At 41.3% G+C, this 22,828-nt stretch overlaps 1 protein-coding gene across 5 annotated transcripts in view; it reads left to right on the top strand.

The window, feature by feature from the left end:
- LOC122543076 (transcription factor COE2) overlaps positions 1–22,828 on the top strand; it is a 263,609-nt gene that overhangs the window by 198,002 nt on the left and 42,779 nt on the right. For all 5 annotated transcript variants that reach the window (XM_043681302.1, XM_043681303.1, XM_043681305.1 and 2 more), the window contains 2 exons: positions 1,869–1,999; positions 4,076–4,202. In XM_043681302.1, coding sequence (XP_043537237.1) covers positions 1,869–1,999; positions 4,076–4,202 — 258 coding nt within the window. The remainder of the gene's footprint in view (positions 1–1,868; positions 2,000–4,075; positions 4,203–22,828) is intronic.

The following is a 22,828-nucleotide window of genomic DNA, read 5'->3' on the forward strand; positions in this document are numbered from 1 at the left end:
ATGGGACTGGATTAATTTAGGATTTCTGGTTGGCATGGACAAGTTGGACCAAAGGGTCTATTTCCATGCTGAACAGCTCTGTAATTCTATGACTCCAAATGCATAGAAGAAGAATCATATTGAGTTTGCAATGTTAACTCTGTTTTTCTCTTCAAAGATCCTGCTAGACCTACCGAATTTCTTCTGCATTTTCTGTTTTCATTCCTCACAAAAATCTGGTAATTTTAGAGGAAAGATGACAGACTCTTACTTATTATTCCAGATTTATCTAATCAACTGAATTCAATATGCAAGCTGCTGGGGTGATATGTGAATTTGTATCTTTGCACTAAAATTTGTATTTTATTGGTAGACAATCAATATGGGAAATGTGATGGGTGTAGCTGGTCACCTATCAGTATTTCAAATGGACTGTCAGCATTCAAAATGCTAACCTATTAATTTGAAGAGAATTTGTAGCTCAGTTAAACAAGAGAGCAATTGGGGGAATGGCAAGGTCACTGGACAAGTAATCTTGAGGGCCATGAAAATGCCTGCTCATATTAATTCAGATTGGAAATGGGAAATTGAAAACCCTTCTCAGTCATGGTGCCATGAAATTATCAATGATTATCGGAAAAACCAACCTGGTTTATTCATGTCCAATATAGAAGGAAATCTGCTCATCCTGGTTTACCTACATATGCTTCCGGCAAACTAGTTCAAAAAGTATACAAATTAGGAGCAGAAGTTGGCTATTCAGCCCTTCTAGCACGCACTCCAATCAATAAGATCATGATTGATCTGTTTGTGTTTCAATTTCCATATTCTCAACTAACCCAACACCCCGCTGCATAAAATAATCTATTGACCTTGAAAAATATTCAATTCGCCGACTGTGGGCCCCTTGATCACCCAGGAGGAATACAAGAAAGTAAATTAGGTGGGGAGGTCACACGAAGGTAACAGGCTCCACCCTGAATTTCTTGCAATGTCTAGAGAAACAATCTAACAAGGTGTTTGAGGGATCTGCAATGTTTCCCTCCAGATTTTATTTCCTTTCACTGTGTCCTGGTAATGCTTAAATTCCTGAAGTGTCAGGAATTAAAATTTTCTGGAGAAAATCAATCTCATGCCTCTAGCACTTGCATTTCTCATCGATTAACCACCATTCCTGAAAACTGAGCATTGCCTACTTTCACTCTTTCCCATTGCAATTAAAAAAGGAATGCTTAATATCCCATGTCACATTAGACTGTCAATCTAACTGTTGGAAAATAGGCAGATATTCAGTCTTCCTTGAACAAAAACTTTTATGCACATTAGTCCTTGCTTCTCTTTCTGATTGCTGTGCTTTATATGACATTAGAAAACTAACCAGTGAAGATAATTAATCTGAGAGAAATGTTTGAAAATGTACAAATTATCAAGTTGGATCCCCGCTATCCTGCTCTCCAGTGCAGCCTGGTGACCACAGGCATGACTGCATACAAGTATCCATTAACAATTCTTAAAGCAGTTTTCAAACATCAATAATATTGCTACTGATTCTGGATGCCCTTCTAGATAGCAAACCACAAGTCTTCTCACAACAGGAATCAAATGTCAAACAGAAAGGGTACATAAGGATAGTCTTGTGCTTGAGTACATGCAGAATATACCCTGTTCCCCAACACACTGGTTGTTGTGTCACGTTCAGACTTTGCCTTGCATTTCAAGGAAAGAATTGCACACTAAGTCATGGTTTTACCAGTGTTAATGTAGGGCCGGCTTGAAGAATAGGGGATCGGACAACCTGCTTAGATCTTCTAAGGAACCAGAGAAAAGGTAGGGGAACAGTGAAATGCAAGATTAAAGATTAAATTAATCTAATTTCTTCACTCTCTTAGCTACACCGTGCATCAAAGCCATTAGCCCAAGTGAAGGTTGGACCACTGGGGGTGCCATGGTCATCATTATCGGGGACAATTTTTTCGATGGATTGCAAGTTCTATTTGGCACCATGCTTGTTTGGAGTGAGGTAGGTTACCACTGCAGCAATAATTATTTTCAGGCAAACAAGTTTTGATCGAATTTGATAAAGTTCATTAATATAGGAAGTTTGGATTAAAAGGTGATGAATGAATTTGAGAATTCCTCAAGTATTTTTTGAATGGCTGACAATTAGGCGGCATGGTGGCTCAGTGGTTAGCATGCTGCCTCACAGCACCAGGACATGAGTTCGATTCCAGCCTCGGGTGACTGTCTGTGTGGAGTTTGCACATTCTCCCCATGTCTGCATGGGTTTCCTCTGGGTGCTCTGGTTTCATCCCACATTCCAAAGATGTGCAGGTTAGGTGAATTGTCTGTGCTAAATTGCCCATAGTATTCACGGATGTATAGGTTAGGGGCATGAGGCAGGGGTAAATGTAGGGGAAGGGTCTAGGTGGGATACTCTTCGGAGGATCAGTGTGGATTTGTTGGGCCCGAGGGCCTGTTTCCACACAGTAGGGATTCTAATTCTGTTCTGAATCCCATTATCTGTACTCATGATATCATTAGGACTTTCAAAGTCTGTTCAGCAATAACCAGGCTTCCTGATGTTTCCATTAATAAGACGACTGATTGTTGTGGAACTGGGTCATTAAGATCAAGAGAATCTCAGGCTCTGGATGATGGAACTGAGGGCATTATTGCTAAGTTTGCAAATGACCAAAAGACAGATGGAGGGACAGTTAATGTTGAGGATGCAGGAAAGCTGTAAAGGGACTAAGATGGGCTAGAAGAGTAGCAAAGAAGCAGCAAATGGAATACAATGTGGGAAAGTGTGAGATTATGCAGTTTGGTGGGAGGAATAGAGACATATACTATTTCCTCAATGTGGAAAGGCTTTGGAAATCTGAAGTTACAAGGGACTTGTTTGAGGATTCTTTGAAAGTTAATATGCAGGTTCAGATGAAAGTTAGAAAGGCAAATGCAATGTGCGCATTCATTTTGAGATGGCCAGAATACAAGAGCAGAGATGTACTGTTGAGGCTCGATCAGGCTCTACTCAGACTGCATTTGGAAAAGTGTGAGCAATTCTGTGCCTCATATCTGAGGAAGGATGTGCTGGCATTGGTGGAAGTCCAGAACAGGTTTATAAGAATGATCCCTGGGATGAAGGGCTTGTCATTATGAGGACAGGTTCAGGACTCTGGGTCAGTACAGGAGAGAGTTTAGAGGGAATGGTCTGATTGAAACTTACAGAACATTGAGAGTTCTGGATATAGTTAATGTGGTGAAGGTATTTTCATTAGTAAGAGAGACTACAATCCAACGGCACTGCCTCAGAGAACTACGATGAGGAGGAATTTCTTTAGCCAGAGGGTGGTTAATCTGTGGAAGTCATTGCCATAGAGGGTTGTAGAGCCCAAGTCATTTAAGGTGTTTTAGACAAGGAGAGATAGATTCTTGATAGCAAAGGGGGTGAAGGTAGAAGAATGGGGTTGAGAAACATATCAGCTATGACTGAATGGTGGAGCTGACCCAGTAGGTCAAATGGCTTAACTCTTCTACAACTTATGGTCTTATGGCTCACTCTAGTTAAATGATCAGTTCGCTAAATTCAGTAAGATCAATGTAAAGGAAGTTACAATTGGTTGCAGTAGATTACGGAGCTGAAATGAAAGCAGTTCATTCGCATTCCCACATCTGATTGATAGTTACTGACCCCTGCCAGAAACTGGATATGTGAAAATCATAGAAAAATAAGATGAACCCAAGTGGAATTATCTCACTCCCCAGATTCACATAGGAAAGATATCACATTGAGTAAGGTACATGAGGTCTGCCAAATGCTGTGGAACTATACCCCAGTAAATTAGGGAAGGAGGGGAAATTACTCTGATAAACAAGCGAAATAATTTTAATTCTGCTGTGGAAGTAGAAATGTAGAATCAGCAGTGTCTAGCTTGGCACTCAAAAGTAGGTCCAAATTGAAGAGTTTGAATGGCTATGACGATGTATGGCACGCCAATAAAGTCAGATTTCAAAAGAGCTGGAAGTTAACTTGGTGAGAGGCGCAAAGCAAAATTCAGACCAGACCCAAATGCCTTTTCCTTCTCATGCCTTTCAGCTCATTACTCCCCACGCCATTAGAGTACAGACTCCTCCTCGACACATTCCAGGAGTGGTGGAGGTCACACTTTCCTACAAGTCAAAACAATTCTGCAAAGGTGCACCTGGAAGATTCATTTATACAGGTAGGTTGACTTCTTGCTATGTTGGAAGAACTTTCACAAAACAAAGAGGGAATTGCACAAACTGTGAGATGAATGCTGATGAGATAGGTGTAATAGCATGGAAGTCTCCTCTGTCTGTTGGCTGTAAGGGTTGTCTCAATCCAAACTATGCATACCTCAGCACAATTGGACATTAAGTTGGCAATCTGAATCAAGGGAAATTGAAAAATGCCACACTACTGTAATCAGGGATTAATTTATTGAGGTTAGCTCTTGTATAATGATTAGAGATTGGGAATATATTGTTCTGCTGAAAATATATTACACTTGATTAAGGAGGATTTGGTGTCAATAATAAGAATTTCTAATGCTGCAACATTTACTTGAAATGCAGAAGTGCTTCCATCATCATTGTTCGCAGCAATGAATAGCTATTGTAAACTTTTGGAAAGAGAAAAATGGAAAACAACATCAAGAAAATCTAAAAGAACATTGGCATTAGAATTATAGTTGATTAATGTCAAAGTGCATGGAACTACAGTACAGAATGTAAGGGGAGCAATAACCATTCCATTTGTTTTCCAACTCACTTGGTGTGCTTTAATATTAACTTGCTGTCATTCATCTCTGAGGATATTCAGATCCCTTATATCACGGCATTTTCTTAACTCTCTCCATTTTAAAAATGTCACTTTTCTATTATTCCTGTCAAAGTCAACAATTTCACAAATTCCTGCTTACATTCCACCTGCCAAACCTTTAGCACTGAACTGACATATTTATCTATCTTAAAATACTCCTTGGGCTTTCTTGAAACAAAGGGAAGTGCTCCTTCTTTGGAGGTGGTTGGGTTGTTTCATATGATTATGTTCTATCAGGCTTATTGCATATGCAGGCGCAAGTTGAATGTCAAATCTTTTGGGTAGGAGATTCTGAAGCCTCTAGTGACCTCTCAGGTTCAAACACTGAGGTACCATATTTAAAATGCACCCAGACAGCACTTTACTTTCTGCAAGCAATCCCAGGTCCTCCACTGATTGCCCCACCCATCCCTGTAGATGTCTGACAACAGAAAGGAAGTGGCTCAATGTTTCAGCAACATCACCCTCAACATATATAATGTGTAGAAACATAGAAAGTAGGAGCAGGAGGAGGTCTTTCAATACCTCGAGCCTGCTCCGCCATTAACTATAATCATGGCAGATCATCAAACTTAATACCCTAATCCCATCCTCCTCCTCATGATTCCTTTAGCCAAAGAGCTACATATACTTCCTTCTTGAAAGCACATAATGTTTTGGCCTCAACTACTTTAATGGGAGTGAATTCCACAGGCTCACCAATCTGTGGGTGAAGAAATTTCTCCTCATCTCAGTCCTTATCCTTTTACTATGATCCCTGATTCTGGACTCTCCCAGTATTAAAAACATCCTTCCTGAATCTAACTTATCAAGTCATGAGGGCTACTGTTGGATGGTGGTGCCTGCCCAACATAAAGCTCCTGATTCCTTCAAGGGAGCAAGCATTGAAGGTGAATGGCAACCAATGGGACTGCACCTGTGCTGAAGAGGAGATTGGATATGTACATCTATTAAAAAAGAAGCCCTCCATTCTGCTACGAAGTCTTACCAACATCTCGGGTAAGGGTGGTTTGTAACACTAACATAACGTTGTTTTTTGATACAGCTACTGGATCGCCTCATAAATCAACAGAAAAAAGGAAAGAGGTTCATGCCTCAGACATATCTTTTGCAGGACTTTGAGGAGGAAGTACTGGCATACTCAAAAGATGCACTGCAAAGGCATTGCTTCCCACCCTCCAGGACAGTGATATTCACTATCTCGGGTTGGCTTGGAATCACATTCTGATGAGCACGGCACTGATATGGTCCCACAGCTACGACAGAAAGTTTCAGAGTTCTCTGACACTCTGAAGACTGCTGCAGAACAGGCCCCTACTGAGTTCATTGCAGATGATGAGCATCTGGACTTGGCCATTTATGAGCTGATGGAGATGCATGGATAAACAGGAGAACATTTGGCAGTGGTGCCAGAGATCTTGCATACTCTTGATTGAAAGGCCAAGGAGTCTGTCCAAGTAAAATCTGATGTTGTACCAATCTAAATTTCAAACAATCTTTATTCTGTCAGCAAATTTAGCACTTATACATTTAGCCCCTTTACCCAAGAGTCATTGACACAGATTCTTTTGTTCCAGATATCCAGCATCCACAGTATTTTGCTTTTAGTGATTAAAAAGCAGGTTTTGTATCGCAATGAATTATTTAATCATGTGTTCAGCTGTCAAGTGCTCTAAACTCATCTTGTTTTTACAGTGAATTAATCCAGAGCATTATTTACAATTACTACACAACTGAATATGCAGGTAACTGCACGAGAGGTTTGGAAAAATATCCAACAAGTTAGCTACACACTTCCTGCAAGACAGGGGTCGATTAGTCCTAACTGTTAAAAAATAGAATGGAATAGCATTAAGTACCACTCTTGGAAAGCCAGCTCATAAGAATTGTTCACATCCTCTGGGAGCCATGCATAATCTTAGCTATGTTGAACCATTTGCTTTTGAACAGAGCTGGAAATGGATCCACATGTGTGAGGTCTGAATGGATATGCTTCTTACTAAAATCGGATCAAGGTTATTAGATATGAGGCTCCAAGTTGTGGCTCTATTGCTCTGGTTCTTTTCTGCTCTGAATTTGGTTTACTATTCTTCTGGCTGTGTATTTAAGATAATAGCAACAACTTGTACTTACATAGCACTTTTAAAATAGCAAATCATCCCAAGAAGCTTCACAGGAGTGTATCACACAGATTTTTGTGCCAAATCATGTGAAAGAGATATTAGAATTGATGATGATAAGCCGCTTAAATGTTTTCTTAATACAGGAGAAAATTATGAAGAAAATTCCAGTCAGCTGAAGGCAATACTGTTCATGTTTGAATGATGAAAACTGGAGATTCAAAAAGGACTGCAGGAGTTGAGAGGGTCTGAGGGATTGCAGAGATGGTGAGAGGGAAGGCATTAAGTTCGTGGAGGAATTCTAAAATACAGTCATTGCTGCATATAATCTTCTGGAGATCAGCCAGCCGTAGTGGTAATGGTTGGACAGGATGTTCTGCAATTTGGAGACAAGCAGCAGAATTTTGGACGAACTCAAATTTACTGAAAGTGCAAGGTGGGCAATTAGTAACAAAACATTGGAATTGTCTAATCTAGATCCTAAGTCCAATCTGTTCTGTCCCAGAGTGCTTTCAAAAAAATTACCAACAAATGGTAAATTAAGAGTGCACAAAGAGAGACAAAAATGACTGATACAAACACAGAACATGAACTATAGCTGAAACAAATACAGTAGTAAGAGAGCAAATTGAGATGCAGGAAAAAATGTAAAGATCTAATTGTAAAGCATAAAACTCAAAGTAACAATGGAAGAGAAACAGGCAAAGGAGTTTAATCTTACACACACAGTGAGAGATGGGAAGTAAGAGGAATGATGCACAGCAATGGAAACAATCACTGTGGGAACAAGTCCAACTCTCAGGATAATGCTACGGCTTTCTCAGGCTCAATCGTGTATGGATTAGTTGACTTTCTACCCACTGAAATTTGCATTATTAAAGTCCTAAAGCAAACGTTAACACTCCCTATGGAGGATTAAGTGATGCTAAGTATAGTATTGACTATATTCAATGAGCTGCTCTCAGTCCAATTCCCCAATGTACACATCAGCTTGTCAAATATTTAACTTCATGCCATCCTGTAGTTATTAAATAAAATGTAATATAAATCTGACAAGAAATTCAGATACACTTCCCATTTAATTTGATGAGGGGATGCCACAGTGCAAAATGCAGAACCCATTGATTTTAACAGATTAACCTTCAGTATGCCATTGGAGTTTACCATTCCAAATGCACATATCTTCTGTGGCATTTCCTGACTTGTTTATAAGTTGGTATGCACCCTTTCTGCAGTTTTTGTGGGTAGGTGTCCAAGCTTGGAATTTGGTTTGTAGACGTTTCGTCCCTTTTCTCGGTGACATCCACAGTGCTGCAGAGATTCCTGTGAAGCGCTGCAAGACTGTATTGGTTTAAATTTATTTTGTTTCGTTTCCACTGCTTCCAGTTGCCAGTTCTGGTTGTTCATTTTCATGGATGGTGTTTCGGGTCTAGGTCAATTTGTTTATTGATGGAGTCTGTGGATGAGTACCATGATTCCAGAAATTCTCTGGCTGTCCTCTGTTTGGCTTGTCCTATTATGCCCTATCAAATTTGTGGTCCTTGTCAATTGTGTCTACAGGTACTAGGGACAGCTGGTCATGGTGTTTAGTGGCTAGTTGATTTCATGAATGCAGATCGCTAGTTGTCTGCCTGTTTGTCCTGTATAGTGTTTCGTGCAGCCTTGCATTCAATGTTGTACACCATGTTTGTCTTGCACATGAGTTTTTTGTTCTGGTGAGTTGTCTGAGCTTGGCTGTTGGTTTATGGGCTGACATAAATCCGAGTGGTTGGAGGAGTTTGGCTGTCAGTTCTGAGACGTATTTATATAAGGTACAGCAGTTAGTGTGTTGGGTCGTGGCATCCCCTTGCCATGTCGTTTGTCTGTCAGGCATCCGCAGACGAAGGGGCGGGGAAATCCGTTCTTGGCAAAGACCTGTGCAAAAGCTGTGCAGTGAACACTCAAGGATTTCCACACTTCAGCCAGTCACCATAGATCATGAGTATTCTATCAGCAGTTGTGAGATGTCACCTCAGCAAAAATGTCACGACACAGCAACAAATCTGAAGATTGAGCACAAAAGGCTTGAAAGACATTTCTTTTATAAGTTTAGTGTTTTAGAAACTCTGAGGATTTAGCATTAAATAGCACGTCAATATTATAATCAGAGTGAAGGTTGAGATTGAATTGAGAGCAAAGAATATAGTGTCAGGTCAAGTTCTCATAAACAGACTTGGGAATCGTGGAAAATTACAAACCTAACTTCATTCATATATAATTGTCATTTATCGAATATCTCAGAATACCTTAAACAGAGAGAAAAGCAGACAATTTCTTTTCTGTGACGTTTTAGTATAAAACAAAATGATACAAACAGACTTATACTGGAATATTTGAAGGCAGGTCAAAATAAAAAAGTAACTTGAGAAAAGTAATCCACAAGATAGTACAGTGACAGAGTGATCGATTAACCTCATGGTGAAAAGCAGTCACAGAACAATAGAAAAATAGATTCAAAGTCTGGAGGTGGACAGTGGCATGCATGGCTGGATAATTTCACTCAGATTAGATGAAGTGAAGCACTGGAGAGTACAGTGAGGGCTCATTGCATCTCAAATTCCTTCGGTTCCTCCCTGTTAAACATTTGCAGATCAGATACAACATTCTTATAGAGTACCCATTCTCCACTTTGCTTTCAGATGTTCTGACATTTGTTCCAGTACATCTTTGCTGCAATGTAAGACTTTCTATGACTGATCATCTGGCTGAATTGATGTCCTACATGATTACGTTTTCCAATTTACCAACTTATACTGCTGACTTGCAATATTATATACAGGTCCAAGTTCATTGAAAGTGAAACTGATTTCCTGCCAGGACCTTAGATCCAACTGAAGACAAGATTATCATTTTCTCAGAGCTGAATGTTAAACCTGGGTTCCATTGAGGAAATGGTAGTATCCTGCTAGGTCTTTCACTTTCTGTCAGAGAAATACTAATTCCATTAATATCATCGATCTTTGCAAGTTTGAAGTACAGTACATCTGTAACTATCTCTCAAAAGAATGACAGGAGCTGTTGAAATAACTCCACAGGGGCCGGTATCCCGTCATCAAGTCACCCTTTATTTACACTTGGAGAGTCCTTGATGCTGATCCAGCTTCCCTCGAGCCAGCTCCTCAAGTGAATGGAACCTCTGAAACTCCTGTTTATATGTGTCAGCCAGGGCTCCTGGATTGGACCAGATTAACAGCCCCAGTCAGGGAACTGAGATTCTATTAGGTGCACCTGGCTTACCTCTTTACAATCACTACATCCTCCCCATCTGATTCTGAAGACAGAGGCTAGTTCCTTTTTTTTCGTAGCTCCTTCTAGGGCGTTTTAGCACTGGGTCAGAATCCCCTAACTCTGCCTTGAGACAGATGGCATGTGATGCATAGTAGCTCACCTCTTGTGCCTGTAGTGTTTCAAAAGAAATTCATTTTCCTCTTCAGGCACGACATCCACCATGTCCATCTCAGATTCCAAGATATCTTCAACACTTGATAGAGAACACCTGGGTTCTAGAACAGTAGGAAAGGCATTCGAGGACCCAGGCACGTTTTGCTCTTGCACCATTTCCGGGTTTGCAGCTTTCATATGGTCCATGCTGCACCACCCGAACTTTATATGTCACTGGACTAGACCTCGTGTTGACCATGCCTCTTACCCACACAATGCCATTCCTATTGTTCCTACACCAAATGTCGCCCCCTGAAGTAAACGAATTCTTTCGCTTAGTGGAGACTTGTGTGCGGCACTGCTATCCCTGATGCCATTTCACCGGCTCCCAGATCCAGGAAGACCAGATTTAACCTGGTGCAGAGTCTTCTCCCGTTAACAACTCTGCTGGAACTATGCCTGTAGTTACATGAGGGGTGGTCTGATAATCGAATAGGAATCGGGACATTTTGGTATAGCTGTAGGATGTTTCTTTAAGGAGGAGAAAGTGAGGACTGCAGATGCTAGAGATCAGAATCAAAACGTGTGGTGCTGGAAAAGCACAGCCAGTCAGGCAGCATCCAAGGAGCAGGAGAGTCGACATTCCAAGCATAAGCTCTTCATCAGGAATGTTTGGGAGTGGGGGGGTGGAAAGAGGGCTTAGAGATAAATGGGAGGGGGTGGGGCTGGGGAGAAGGCAGCTGGGAATGTGATAGGTAGATGAAGGTGGGGGGTGATAGTGATAGGTTGGAGTAGAGGGTGGAGCAGATAGGTGGGAAGGAAGACGGACAGGGAGGACAGTTCATTAGGGTGGTGCGAGTTGGAGGGTTGGATTTGGGATAAGGTGGGGGGAAGGGAGATCATGAACTTTTAAACCTGCTTTCACAGTTTGGACTGATCTTTCCAGACCATTGGATGATGAATGATATGGAGCTGTCCTGAAATAATAAATACCATTCAACTTTCAGAAATACTCCAATCCCCTACTGGCAAACAATGGCTCTTTATCTGTTACCAATGCTTCCAAGTGTCTGTGTATTGCAAAAGATGTGCACTGTTTTTCTAATGGTGTTCCCCTGCTTGATGAATAAACTCTTTGAACGTCTAGACACTTTGAGTGGGCATCCACAATGACCAAGAACATTGAGCCCAGAAGAGGACTTGCAGAGTCGACATGGAACAGAGTCCAGGGTTTATCTAGCCATTTCCATAAATGTGGAGGAGCAGCTGGTGGTAATTTTTGTCCTTCTTGGCACTCTGGGCACTGCCCCATCAACACAGCTATGTCTGCATCCCATCCTGGCCACCAGACATAACCTATTGCTAAAATCTTCATTTTAGAAACCCCTGGTGGAGATCAGCCAGTACGTGGTGACAACCTTTGCTCGGGACAGTCAGTCTTGGTCCCCATAATAATACACCGTCCTCTCCTGTGATTTGGTTTCTCTGTGTCCAAAAAGGTTTCAATTCTGGTTGCAACGGTCCTTTGGTTCCCATAATAATACACTGTCCTCTCCTGTGATTTGGTTACTCTGTGTCCAAAATGTTTTCAATTCTGGGTGCGACGGTCCTTTGGTTCCCTCCAGCACTACTCACTGTTTCAGTTTTGCCAGGACTGGATCTTTCTGCGTCCAACATCTGATAATGTCAGCTCTGACTGGAAGTGTGTCCAGAAAATTTAAAACCATTGCAGATTCTTCCAGTGGTGGCAAGACTGGTGGTTTATTTGCCAGTGGGAGCCAGATCAATGTACCTGGATTTGCTACTTGGCCTCCTGGATAGTGTTCCATCTTGTAATTATACACACCCTTAGTATTAGAGCCCATGGGCTGAATTCAGCCTGAAGCTACGGGGAGCACTGCATTGTTCTCTTTGTGTAGACCTAGTATGGGCTTGTAGTCTTTTATTATCAGCCTACTGATTTCTGCCTCAACTTTTGCCCATGTGGAAAATTGCACTGGGCGGGCCTTGCAGGATTGTGGAATTTTTTCTGATCAACATGCAAGCTGGCTTTGCCTCCTTTGACAGTCCCAAAACATTCCCGAAAAACTTGGACTTCAGTCAGGCAGCCATTTGCTAATCGAAAAATGATGAGCCAATCTAGGTGAATCTTTCTCAATCAATTTTGCCCTATCAGGCTTGGGCCCAGATTTTTACGATCATCAGTGGTAAATGAACCAGCTGCTTCTCAGAGAAGACCGGAAACAAAGGTGGACCTTTAATCTGTGAAGGTTCCTCAGTATAGGTTCTCAGTCTAACTGAGACCTTGCGCAGACTTAAGGTTAGGAATCCAGATTGAAATTTGTTAAAGACTGGTTTTGCGATCACTGAAATGGCTGCACTGGTATTGATCTCCATTAGGACTGGGTGACCATTTGACCAGATGGTTATTTTAATTGGTTCTGATTTGGATGTTGCTAAGCAATTTCACTGTTCCAAACCAGATGTAGATGGACATTCCAGGGTGTACAGGTCTATGAGTTTTCTTACTTGGTTTAGGTCCAGTGGGACTCTTTTGCTGCTTCAAGTCCACACACCAGCAGTAACTCCAATGGCTTGCCAGCCTGGCTTCTGAAGAAAATTTTCACCATTTGGTTAAGTCTTAACTTTGTTTTGGGATTTTGCTGTGGCTTGACTTAGAGTTCCTCTTTTCAGGATATGTCCTGAGTGAGGCTGTGTAATTGCCTTTATTCAAGTGGTGTTCCCCAAGCTCAGTTGGACTGGAGAAGGTGTCCGCTTCCATCGGAATACCCTGTAACTCATGTGCTCCACTTGCTGCATTTTCCAATGATGAAGCCACTAATACTGCCTGTTTGAAGTCCAGTTGGACTTCAGCTAGTACATGCTTTTGTGTGGTTACATCATAACCTCACTCTTGTCGCCACTGAAATAACTCCATAGAGACCGGTATCCCATCACCATGTCACCCTTTATTTACATGTGGAGAGTCCTTGACACTGATCCAGCTCCCTCAGAGACAGCTCTCAGAATAAGGAGAACCTCTGAAAGCCCTGTTATTATTTGTCAGCCAGGGCTCCCTGATTAGACCAGATTAACCGCCTCAATCAGGGAACTCAGATTCTGTGAGACCCATCTGGGTGACCTCGTGACAATGACTACAGTAGTCACACAAGAGCCATTGAGGAACTGAATGGAGTGTTGTCAAGGATATAGAATACAGTCTGAAATAACTTGTTACCTGTCTTACTGCTGTTAGTTTCCCAATAGTGTCAGTGTAGTTCTATTGGAAGTAGTGTAATATCTAAATCATGAAGTTATGTGTTCAAGCTCTGCTCTGGGTCTTGAACAACTCATCCATACTAGTGCTCCAGTGCAGCAATAGTTTATCAAAAAACTGTGAAACTGAGGTGCTTTCCAGTAGTTCAGTTGAATCCCATGATGCTGTTGGGAGAACATATCGTTATGGACCAGGCCAGACCTCCTCAAAATATTTCAAGAAAGTAGCCCAGACCCTAACTTTGCTCGTTGTTTTAAGCCGGTGTAACATGGATATTCCAGGAGGGATGCAGTTGGTCAAACCACATAGTTTTAAACAAAACAGAATTGATTGACAAGATTACTGACTGAAATACAAACAAAAGAGACCAGTATACTGAATAACTTAATTGGTCCGAAAACCCAATTAGGATGGGTTTTAATTGATGATCCCAACTCAATGATGCTGTTCCAAATACTTGCAACAATCTCCACAAACACCCCTTGGCACAAAAGATAAAATCAAACCCAGGGTCTTACAGGAGTGAAGCCAGGGAGAGAAGAGGATCAGCCTGGACCTGCTTCTTTGGGTCCAGCAGCTTTTTCAACTCTACTGTGCTGAAACCAAACTAAACCAGAGAAAAGCTGAGCTGGGAGAACTGGCCATGCCCCTTTCACTGTACAAGAATTGTTTTTTCAACTTAAAAGCCTTTTATCTGAGGCAGTATCTGTTTGGTATAATCAAATTAACCCTAAAACCCTTCAACTTAGACTTTTCAGAGGCTGTGTCTTTTACGATCTCTCTGAAAAAAAACCTCAGGAAAACATAATGTTGTTAAAACAGCAGCATCGTCACAATACGTCTTCATATGCTAGCTCACATTTCATTATCAACCAACACAACCAAAGATCAATTAATTGGTTATTCATTGCAAAGATGTTCGTGGAAGTTTGCATTGTATAAAAGTACTAAGGGCTAACCATAATGAACCAATTAAAGTATTTCACGTACTCACTACTGGATCCTGGTCTGACAATGCCTCGATTTTATATTTCTCATCCTTGTTTTCATATTTCACAAAACCTTGTCCTTCCCTGGCTCTGTCATTGTTGCAGCCCCAGAGTGCTCTGACATCTTTGCCTTCAATCAACCTGGCCTCCCCAATTTTAAACATTTCACTGGCTCACATGCCTTCAGCTTCCAAGGTTTTCTGCTCTAGAATTCCTTCCCGAAACCATCAAACCTCTCTGTCTCTCTTTCTTTCCTTCAGGTGCTATTTTCTCAAAACATTGATCAAAATATTGGTCATCTGTCTGCATATCATATGTGACTCGCCAATGAATCTAGCTTGTTAATAATCCGATGAAGTGCTTCAGAATGTTTTACTAGTTTATCAATGCAAGTTCCCAGATGTAAAGTCTTTTGGAACCACCATGAGAAGAATAATGAAATGCTGAATAAATCCAAGTCACTTACTCTAAAATTTCTGCAAGGTAACATTGAGCACTTTGCCAAGACTCTCTTAACAGCAAAGTAGTGGAAATCTGATCATCAGATTTCAAGGGCAAGCAAATACCTGCATCAAGAACTGATAAAACAAAATTGAGAGCAAATTTTGAATTATATAATTTTAAACTGCCCTGGGTTTCAGTAGACTTTCCTGGCCTTAATGATGGCATAATAATCCTAAATTGAGATCAATAAAAGTACTTGAACACGAATGTAGAACCCTCTCGACAGTACCTTTTGTAAACAGTCACCAACCACATAAATATTGTGCAGAAGATCTTGAGATTTATTGGTAGTGTCCCTACCTCTGAGGGAGGGAACCTGGGTTCAAACGTTATCTGCTCCAGAGGTGTGTCAGAACAATTCTGAACAGATAGATTAGAAAATATCTAAAAATATTAAATAATTCCCATGTCTGTCAGTCACATTTTGGAGCTATGCTTTCTCAAGAGTGGATTTCCCAGCAATGCTTTCAGTTCTTTACAAAAAAGAAAATCACAAAAAAATCAAACAGATTGCTGTTAATATCTACACAGCAATGAAAAATTTTAAAATGCCCGATTTTCAAAATTTAACCCATCCAAAAACCAGCAGTCAGCAATCTCCTTCAAACACAAAGAGCAGGTCAAATACAGAGAGCATTCCAAAGTCTTTAGGAAATCTTTTCAGCTACCATCTTGCATTCTCTATCAAGCCAAGCTCTGCAATTAAGTTTTTCTCCATCATTAATATTAAAAAGTTAGGAAAAGATTAGCCAGCTTACTATGCCTTTTCTGCATGAAAGATGCATAAAACCTTTTCCATATTTTCATGTGCCTGCCCAAGAAGCCAAGGATTTCAGTTCCTATTTTTCACAGAAATAACATTGTGGCCTCTCAGTCAGCTCTGCTGTTCAGCAAGATTGCAGCCAAACTTAATTTTCTCACCTGATCCCAAGATCTCCTCATTCTCTTTGTGTTGAAAAGATTTAGCATTACTATGTTGGAATGGAGGACATGATTTGAGTTCCTGTTCCCTGATCATAAACGTGTTGGATAGTTGACATGTTCAGATGTCAGGTAAGGGCAAGGATCAGGGCACTGATGTCCTGAGCAGATGCATAAGTTTACTGACATTCTCGAGATCACTCACAGTCACTTGTGTGTAAGGAACTGAACGACTGCCAGCAAAAAGGCCAGAAAACAAAGGAGAAATATGGCAGGAATAAGTAAGAAAGCATAAAAGCTGTTTTGAGTACACTGAGAACTAAACGCTTCAGCTCACAGAATCAATCTATCCTTTTAGGTTGCTAAGAAACCATTTCTTCATGTTTTCTTTTTGGGGGCTGTCAGAGGAAGAGAATGCCAAGAAATAGGTCTCAAAGTCTCCACAAGCTCTGTCTAGTGTACACCCTCAGTCTCACAATGGGTTAAATGCAGTTACCCATTCCAGCTCTGTAATTTCCCACTGGAGTGTAGCTGCAATTGCATTGCTGAGCTCCATCTGTGAGCTGTATGTTGTGGAGGCAGTAATTTATTAGGACAATGGACCTGAGGAGCAGAACGGCACTAAACCATCCCAAACCCCCCCTCCCCTCACCTCCAGCACCACATGCTTGTGCTCTGGGGAGCCTTTTATCACCACAAGCTCTCCGGCTAGTATCCCAAACAGGATGATGAACATTCTCTGATGATGTAATTGCCACTGGCATTTCCTCCCACTGGTGAATTATTAAATTACTTGCAAGAATATATTTCTCAGGAACATTAAAATCACCACCTAGAGAATTGTTGGAAATTGTTAGCATGCTCTTAATGAATAGAACCTTCCCTTACTTGGTTTTTCTGTCATCATCTTCCTGAAGTTGGTGCAACTATTTTGTAATGTACAAAATCCTTCAGTGTTTCAATATCTACAGGAATTCTCAGCTTCTACAGAAAACTTGGTGTGACAAAAGGGAGAAAGTTCAGTGAGTGGTCTTCATATTGCTGATATGTCAAAAGGCTGGAATCACTTGAAAACAGGAACAGTCCTGAGGGCTGGGCTGATCCCAACATTCAGGGCACGAATCTCTCAGAGTTCAAGATATGGGTCTATGCTGATTGAGCTAATCTCATCCAGTTTAGTACAGGACGATGATACTGGGCTGGAACGAGGAAACTGTCTTCTTCCTATTCAGTGACTTCCTCTGAAAGATAAGAGTATTTAGTTGTCAGTGATCAGGACTGGACTTATTAATATTGCCTGTGATGATGCACATATGATGAAAGATGTGTTGGAAAACTGTCAGAATTTGTTTAACTGTTCCGTCACAAGAGTCAGTGCCTTGAGGCTAAGAGAGAGAATTGGAAGTAGAAAAGCAGACAGCAACTTGGACTTAGAAAGTATCTGTCACATAGAATACAATATATTCTACACTGAAGCCAATGGATTTAGTGATCAGAAAGCATGGAAAAATGGCAAAGTCTTGAGATTTAAAGAAGGAGAGCAACATAGGTCATTGCCACAAATAATGAACGAGCATCTTCTACAGCATCTTCCACATCACCAGGATATCTTAAAGAACCCCATAGCTTAGTGTTACCAGTATTTCTATTGCAACAGTCAATTTGCACACGGCAAGAATTCACAAACAGTAATGAGGTAAGTGACAGAGAATCTGTTTTTAGTGTTATTTAAGAAATACACGTGAAATTTCAACAAATAACTCTACCACAGGAACGGTGGGGTGAACGGCCTCATTGCTGTATTATTCTATGCTGTGCTATAATATTAGTAGATCTCTCTTTTACTCCACTTAAACAGTGTCATGGGATCTTTTGTGTTTCTGTAATAAGATAAGCAGAGCAGCAGGATGTTGTTTTATTTGCAAGATGGCATTTGTTCAGCAATGACTGAAGGTCACCCTAGAAAGATTGCTTTTGTCAGCCCAGCAGAAGGCCATGACTTCTGACTAAGAGGCAAGAGCCATGCAATTACATCACACCGTCAAATCGATTCTGACAGAATTGAGGGTAGTAACTGATTCTGTCATTAAGAATTTGTGACCTTTTAAAATTGTGTAGAAACATACGCCAAACTGTTTCATAACTGCTAAGGTTACATGGGACAATTGGGCATTTAAATCATCTGAGTATCAGCTCATCAAGCTGTGTATGTTATGAACTGACCAGTAAATTCAGAGTATTCCTAAGGCACTGAGAAGAGAGTCATGTCTTGAAAATAGTCCACATTACAGAAGAGAAGGTGCTGGAGGTCTTAAAATGCATAAAGGTAGATAAATCCTCATGACCAGTACATTGTGGAAGTTGGGAAAGAAACTTTGGGGGCATGAGCAGAGATATTTGTATTGTCTACAGCCACTGGTTAGGTGCCGGAAGACTGGAGGGTATGTGCCATTGTTGTGCCATTATTTTAAAAAGGCCACAAGAAAAAGCCAAGGGACTGCAGACTGATGAGCCTGATGTCAGTGGTGGCTATGTTTTTAAAGGAAATTCTGAGAGATAGGATCTACAAAATTTGGAAAGGGAAGGACTTACTAGGGATAGTCAGCATGCCTTTGTGCAGAGAAAATCATGTCTCACAAACTTGATTGAGTTTTTCGCAGACGTGACCAAGAAGACAGATGAAGGCAGAGCAGTAGACGTTGTCTACATGGACTTTTGGCAAGACTTACAACCAAAGTTCCACATGGGAGACTGCTGAGTAAGGTTAGATCACATGAAATTCAGGGAGAGCTAGACAAAAGGATTACAAAACTGGCTTGAAGGTAGGAGACAGGGGGTGGTAGTAGAGGGCTGTTGTTCAGGCTGGAGGCCTGTGACCAGTGGTGTGCTGCAAGGATCGATGCTGGGTCCACTGATGTTTATCACTTATATAAGTTATTTGAATGAAAATATGGGAGGCATGATTCATAAATTTGTGGATGACACCAAACTTGGTGGTAAGTGGACAGTGAAGAAGATTATCCAGGATCTTGATTGATTGGGCTAGTGGGCCGAGGAATGGGAGACAGGGTTTAATTTAAATAAATACGAGGTGTTGCATTTTGGTCAGACAAACCAAGGCAGGACTTACAGTGAATGGAAGGACCCTGGGGAGTGTTGTCAAACAGAGATACCCTAGGAGTGCAGGCACATGGTTCCTTGTAAGTGGCATCACAGGTCAACAGGGTGGTGAAGAAGGCATTTTGCATGCCAGCTTTTGTAAGGCAGAACATTGAGTATTGGAGTTGGGACGTCATGTTAGGGCTATAGAAGACAACAGTCCGGCCACATTTGGAGTACTGAGTACAGTTCGGTTGTCCTGCTAAAGGAAGAATGTTATGAAAGGAAGTATGCAAAAAATATTTACATGAATGTTACTGAGACTAGAGAGTTTGAGTTATAAGGAGAGGCTGAATAGGCTGGGACCTGTTTCCCCAGAGCATAGGATGCTGAGGGATGACCTTATAGAGGTTTACAAAATCATGAGGGGTACAGATAAGGTGAATAGCTAAGGTCTTTTCCACAGGATAGGAGAGTCCAAAACCAGAGGGCATAGGTGAGAGGAGAAAGATTTAAAAGGGACCCAAGGGGTGACTTTTTCACACAGAGGGTGGTGCACATAAGGAACAAGTTGCCAGAGGAGGTGATACAGAGGAGGTGGTACAATTAAAACATTGAAAACACATTTGGACAGGTACATGGATAGGAAAGGTTTAGAGGGACATAGGTCAAATGCAGACAAATGGGCAAAGTCTTTTCAGCAAACCTGATAGGCATGGACAAGTTGGGCCGAAGGGTCTGTGTCCTTACACTATAACTCAAGATTGTATGAGCTTCAATTCATTCTTGTTAAATGAAGCAGAATTTCCATTTGCAAGTTCACTTGCTGGAACAATACAGCAAAGGCCTATGATTGACAGAAGCCACTTCTTCTGTTTCTATTTGTCATGTGCTTCCAGTCCCAAGAGTCCACTGGATTGTATGGGGTGGGGATGTGTGTCTAACATAACCTCTCATGCAACTTTGCAACAAGTGCAGAGTTTGTTTTATTACTCACTTATGGGTTGTGGTTACTACAAGTTGGGCCAGTATTTTTGGCATATCCCTTGTTGCTTTGATGAGGTAGTGGTGAGCTGCCTTTTTCAACCATGACAGTCTTTGTTCTGCAGGCAGATCCTCAATCCTACTCGGGAGGGAATTCCAGGATTTTGATCCAACAATACTGAAGGAACTGCAATATATTTCCAAGCCAGGATGATAAGAGCTTAGAGGGGAATTTCTAGATGGAAGTGATTGTGGATTTGGAAAGTGCTGTTCTACGGAACTATCGTAAATTTCCGCAGCATATTAGTTTGTTGTTTGTGACTGAAAGCTTTTTAACAGTCATTCTTGTAACGTGAGACAAGGACAGCATGTATTGCCCATCCTAAGTTGGCTTGAATGAGGTGATGATAAGTTGCATTTTTGAACGCTTGTAGTTTATGTGGTATAGGTACACCAACTGTGCCATTAAGAACAAAGTACCAGGATTCTCACCCAGTGACAGTGAAGGAACAACAATGCAGTTCCAAGTCAGGATGGGATGTGACTTGCAGGAATTGTGTTCCCTTGGATATGCTGCTTTTGTTCTTCTATGTGGTAGAGGTTGCAAGTTTGGAAGATGCTGACAAAGGAGCTTTGATGAATACCTGCAGTACAATGCCATTCTGAAAGAAGCAAAAGTTTATGATGGATGGACTACTGATCAAATGGGATGTTGTTGAGTGTCTTGGGTGTTTGCTGAGATTGCACTCAAAGAAGCAAATGGAGCGGATTCCATCACACTCCTGACTTCTGAAAGTAAACAGTGGGAGAGACTTTGAGAAGTCAGGGGTGAATTCCTCACCTCAAAATTTGCAGTCATTGACCTGATATGTCATTGCATACTGGCTAGCCCAGTTAATTTGCTGAATATCAGATGACCATTTTGAGGATTGAGCAATGGGACTGCTGTTGTTGGTGGCAAGGTCATTGATGCAACAGCTCAAGATGGGCAGCAACGCCCTGGGATTTAGATGATTGGTGTCCAACAACCACAACAATGTCCCTTTCTAGTAAAATGTATTAGGTATGGCTCAAACCATTGGAGACTTCTTCCACTGATTTCCACTGTCTTAAATTATATTTGCAATCCTTGATGACTAATGATGACTTCAGATCTTGCTTCTCACTGGATTTGAGTTTTGCTGTCCAAAGTAAAGAAGTTCACTGAAGAAGCTAATTATATCAGTTTCATTTGAGCTCTCCAAGCTGCAGAGATAAGAACACAAGAAACTGAAACAGCAGGAAACCATCCCTCAAGATACATTTACCATTCAATAGGATCTAGCTCAACTCTATTTGCCTAAACAACTCTCATTAAATTTGACCATTCTCTCAGCCTTGAAGATACTCACTAGCCAGAACCTCCATTGTCCTCTGGGAGAGAAGATTCATAACACTCTGAGTTGAGGCATTTTTCCTCATCTCAGTTCAAAGATTATGGCCTCTGCCATTTATATTATTCTGCCAGAGGAAACAGCCTTCTGCTTTTCTTTGTTTCTTTCTCTTTCCTCTGCAAAGAATGAGCATGCGCTGAAGCTCTGCCAAAAAATGTGGCGAAGCAGAATCAACCCCATTCAAGAGGGATTTGGTTAGATACTTTGGCCATAAGATCATAAGACAGAGAAGCAGAAATTAGGCCACTCAGTACATCGAGTCTGCTCTGCCATTCAATCACAGCTGATAAGTTTCTCAACCCCATTCTACCGTTTTCTCCCTGTAACCATTGATCCTCAAGAACCTATCTCAGTTTTAAATATATTCAATGACCTGGCCTCCACAGCGTTCTGTGGCAATGAATTGCATAGATTCACCACTTGCTGGTTGAAGAGGTTTCTTCTTTTCTCTATATGTAAAAGGTCTTCCCTTTACTCTAAGGTGCTGCCCTCAGGTTCCAGTCTCTCCCACCAATGGAAGCATCTTCCCATCATCTACTCTGTCCAGGCCATTCAATATTCTGTATGTTCCAATTAGATTCCCCCACCCCCCATCCTTCTAAATTCCATCGAGTAGAGACCAAGAGTCCTCAAACGTTCCTCATATGTTAAGCTTTTCCTTCCTGGGGCCATTCTCGTGAACCTCCTCTGAACACGTTCCAGGGCCAGTATATCCTTCCTGAGATATGATGCCCGAAACTGCGCACAATACTCCACATGCAGTCTGACCAGAGCCTTATAGAGCCTCAGAAATACATTTCTGCTTTTATATTCAAGTCCTCTCAAAGTAAATGCCATCATTACATTTGCCTTCCTAACTACTGACTCATCCTACAAGTTTACTTTGAGAGAATCCTGGACTAGAACCCCCAAGTCTCTTTTCACTTCAGACTTGTCATCTTTCTTTCCAGTCGGAAAATAGTTCGTACCTCTATTCCTCCTACTAAACTGCATGACCTCACACTTTCCCAAGTTGTACTCTATTTGCCACTTCTTTGCCCACTCTCCTAACCTGTTCAAATCCTTCTGCAGTCTCCCCACCTCTCAATGCTACCTGTCACTCAACCTATCTTTGAATCATCTGCAAACTTAACCAGAATGCTAGATCTAGATCACTAATGTATAGAGTGAAAAGTTGTGGTCCCAACATTGATCCTTGCGGAACACCACTTGTCACTGGCTGCCATCCGGAGAAGGACCCTTTTATCCCCATTCTCTGC

Source organism: Chiloscyllium plagiosum, chromosome 42 (assembly GCF_004010195.1).
Source record: "Chiloscyllium plagiosum isolate BGI_BamShark_2017 chromosome 42, ASM401019v2, whole genome shotgun sequence".
Classification (NCBI taxonomy): domain Eukaryota; kingdom Metazoa; phylum Chordata; class Chondrichthyes; order Orectolobiformes; family Hemiscylliidae; genus Chiloscyllium; species Chiloscyllium plagiosum.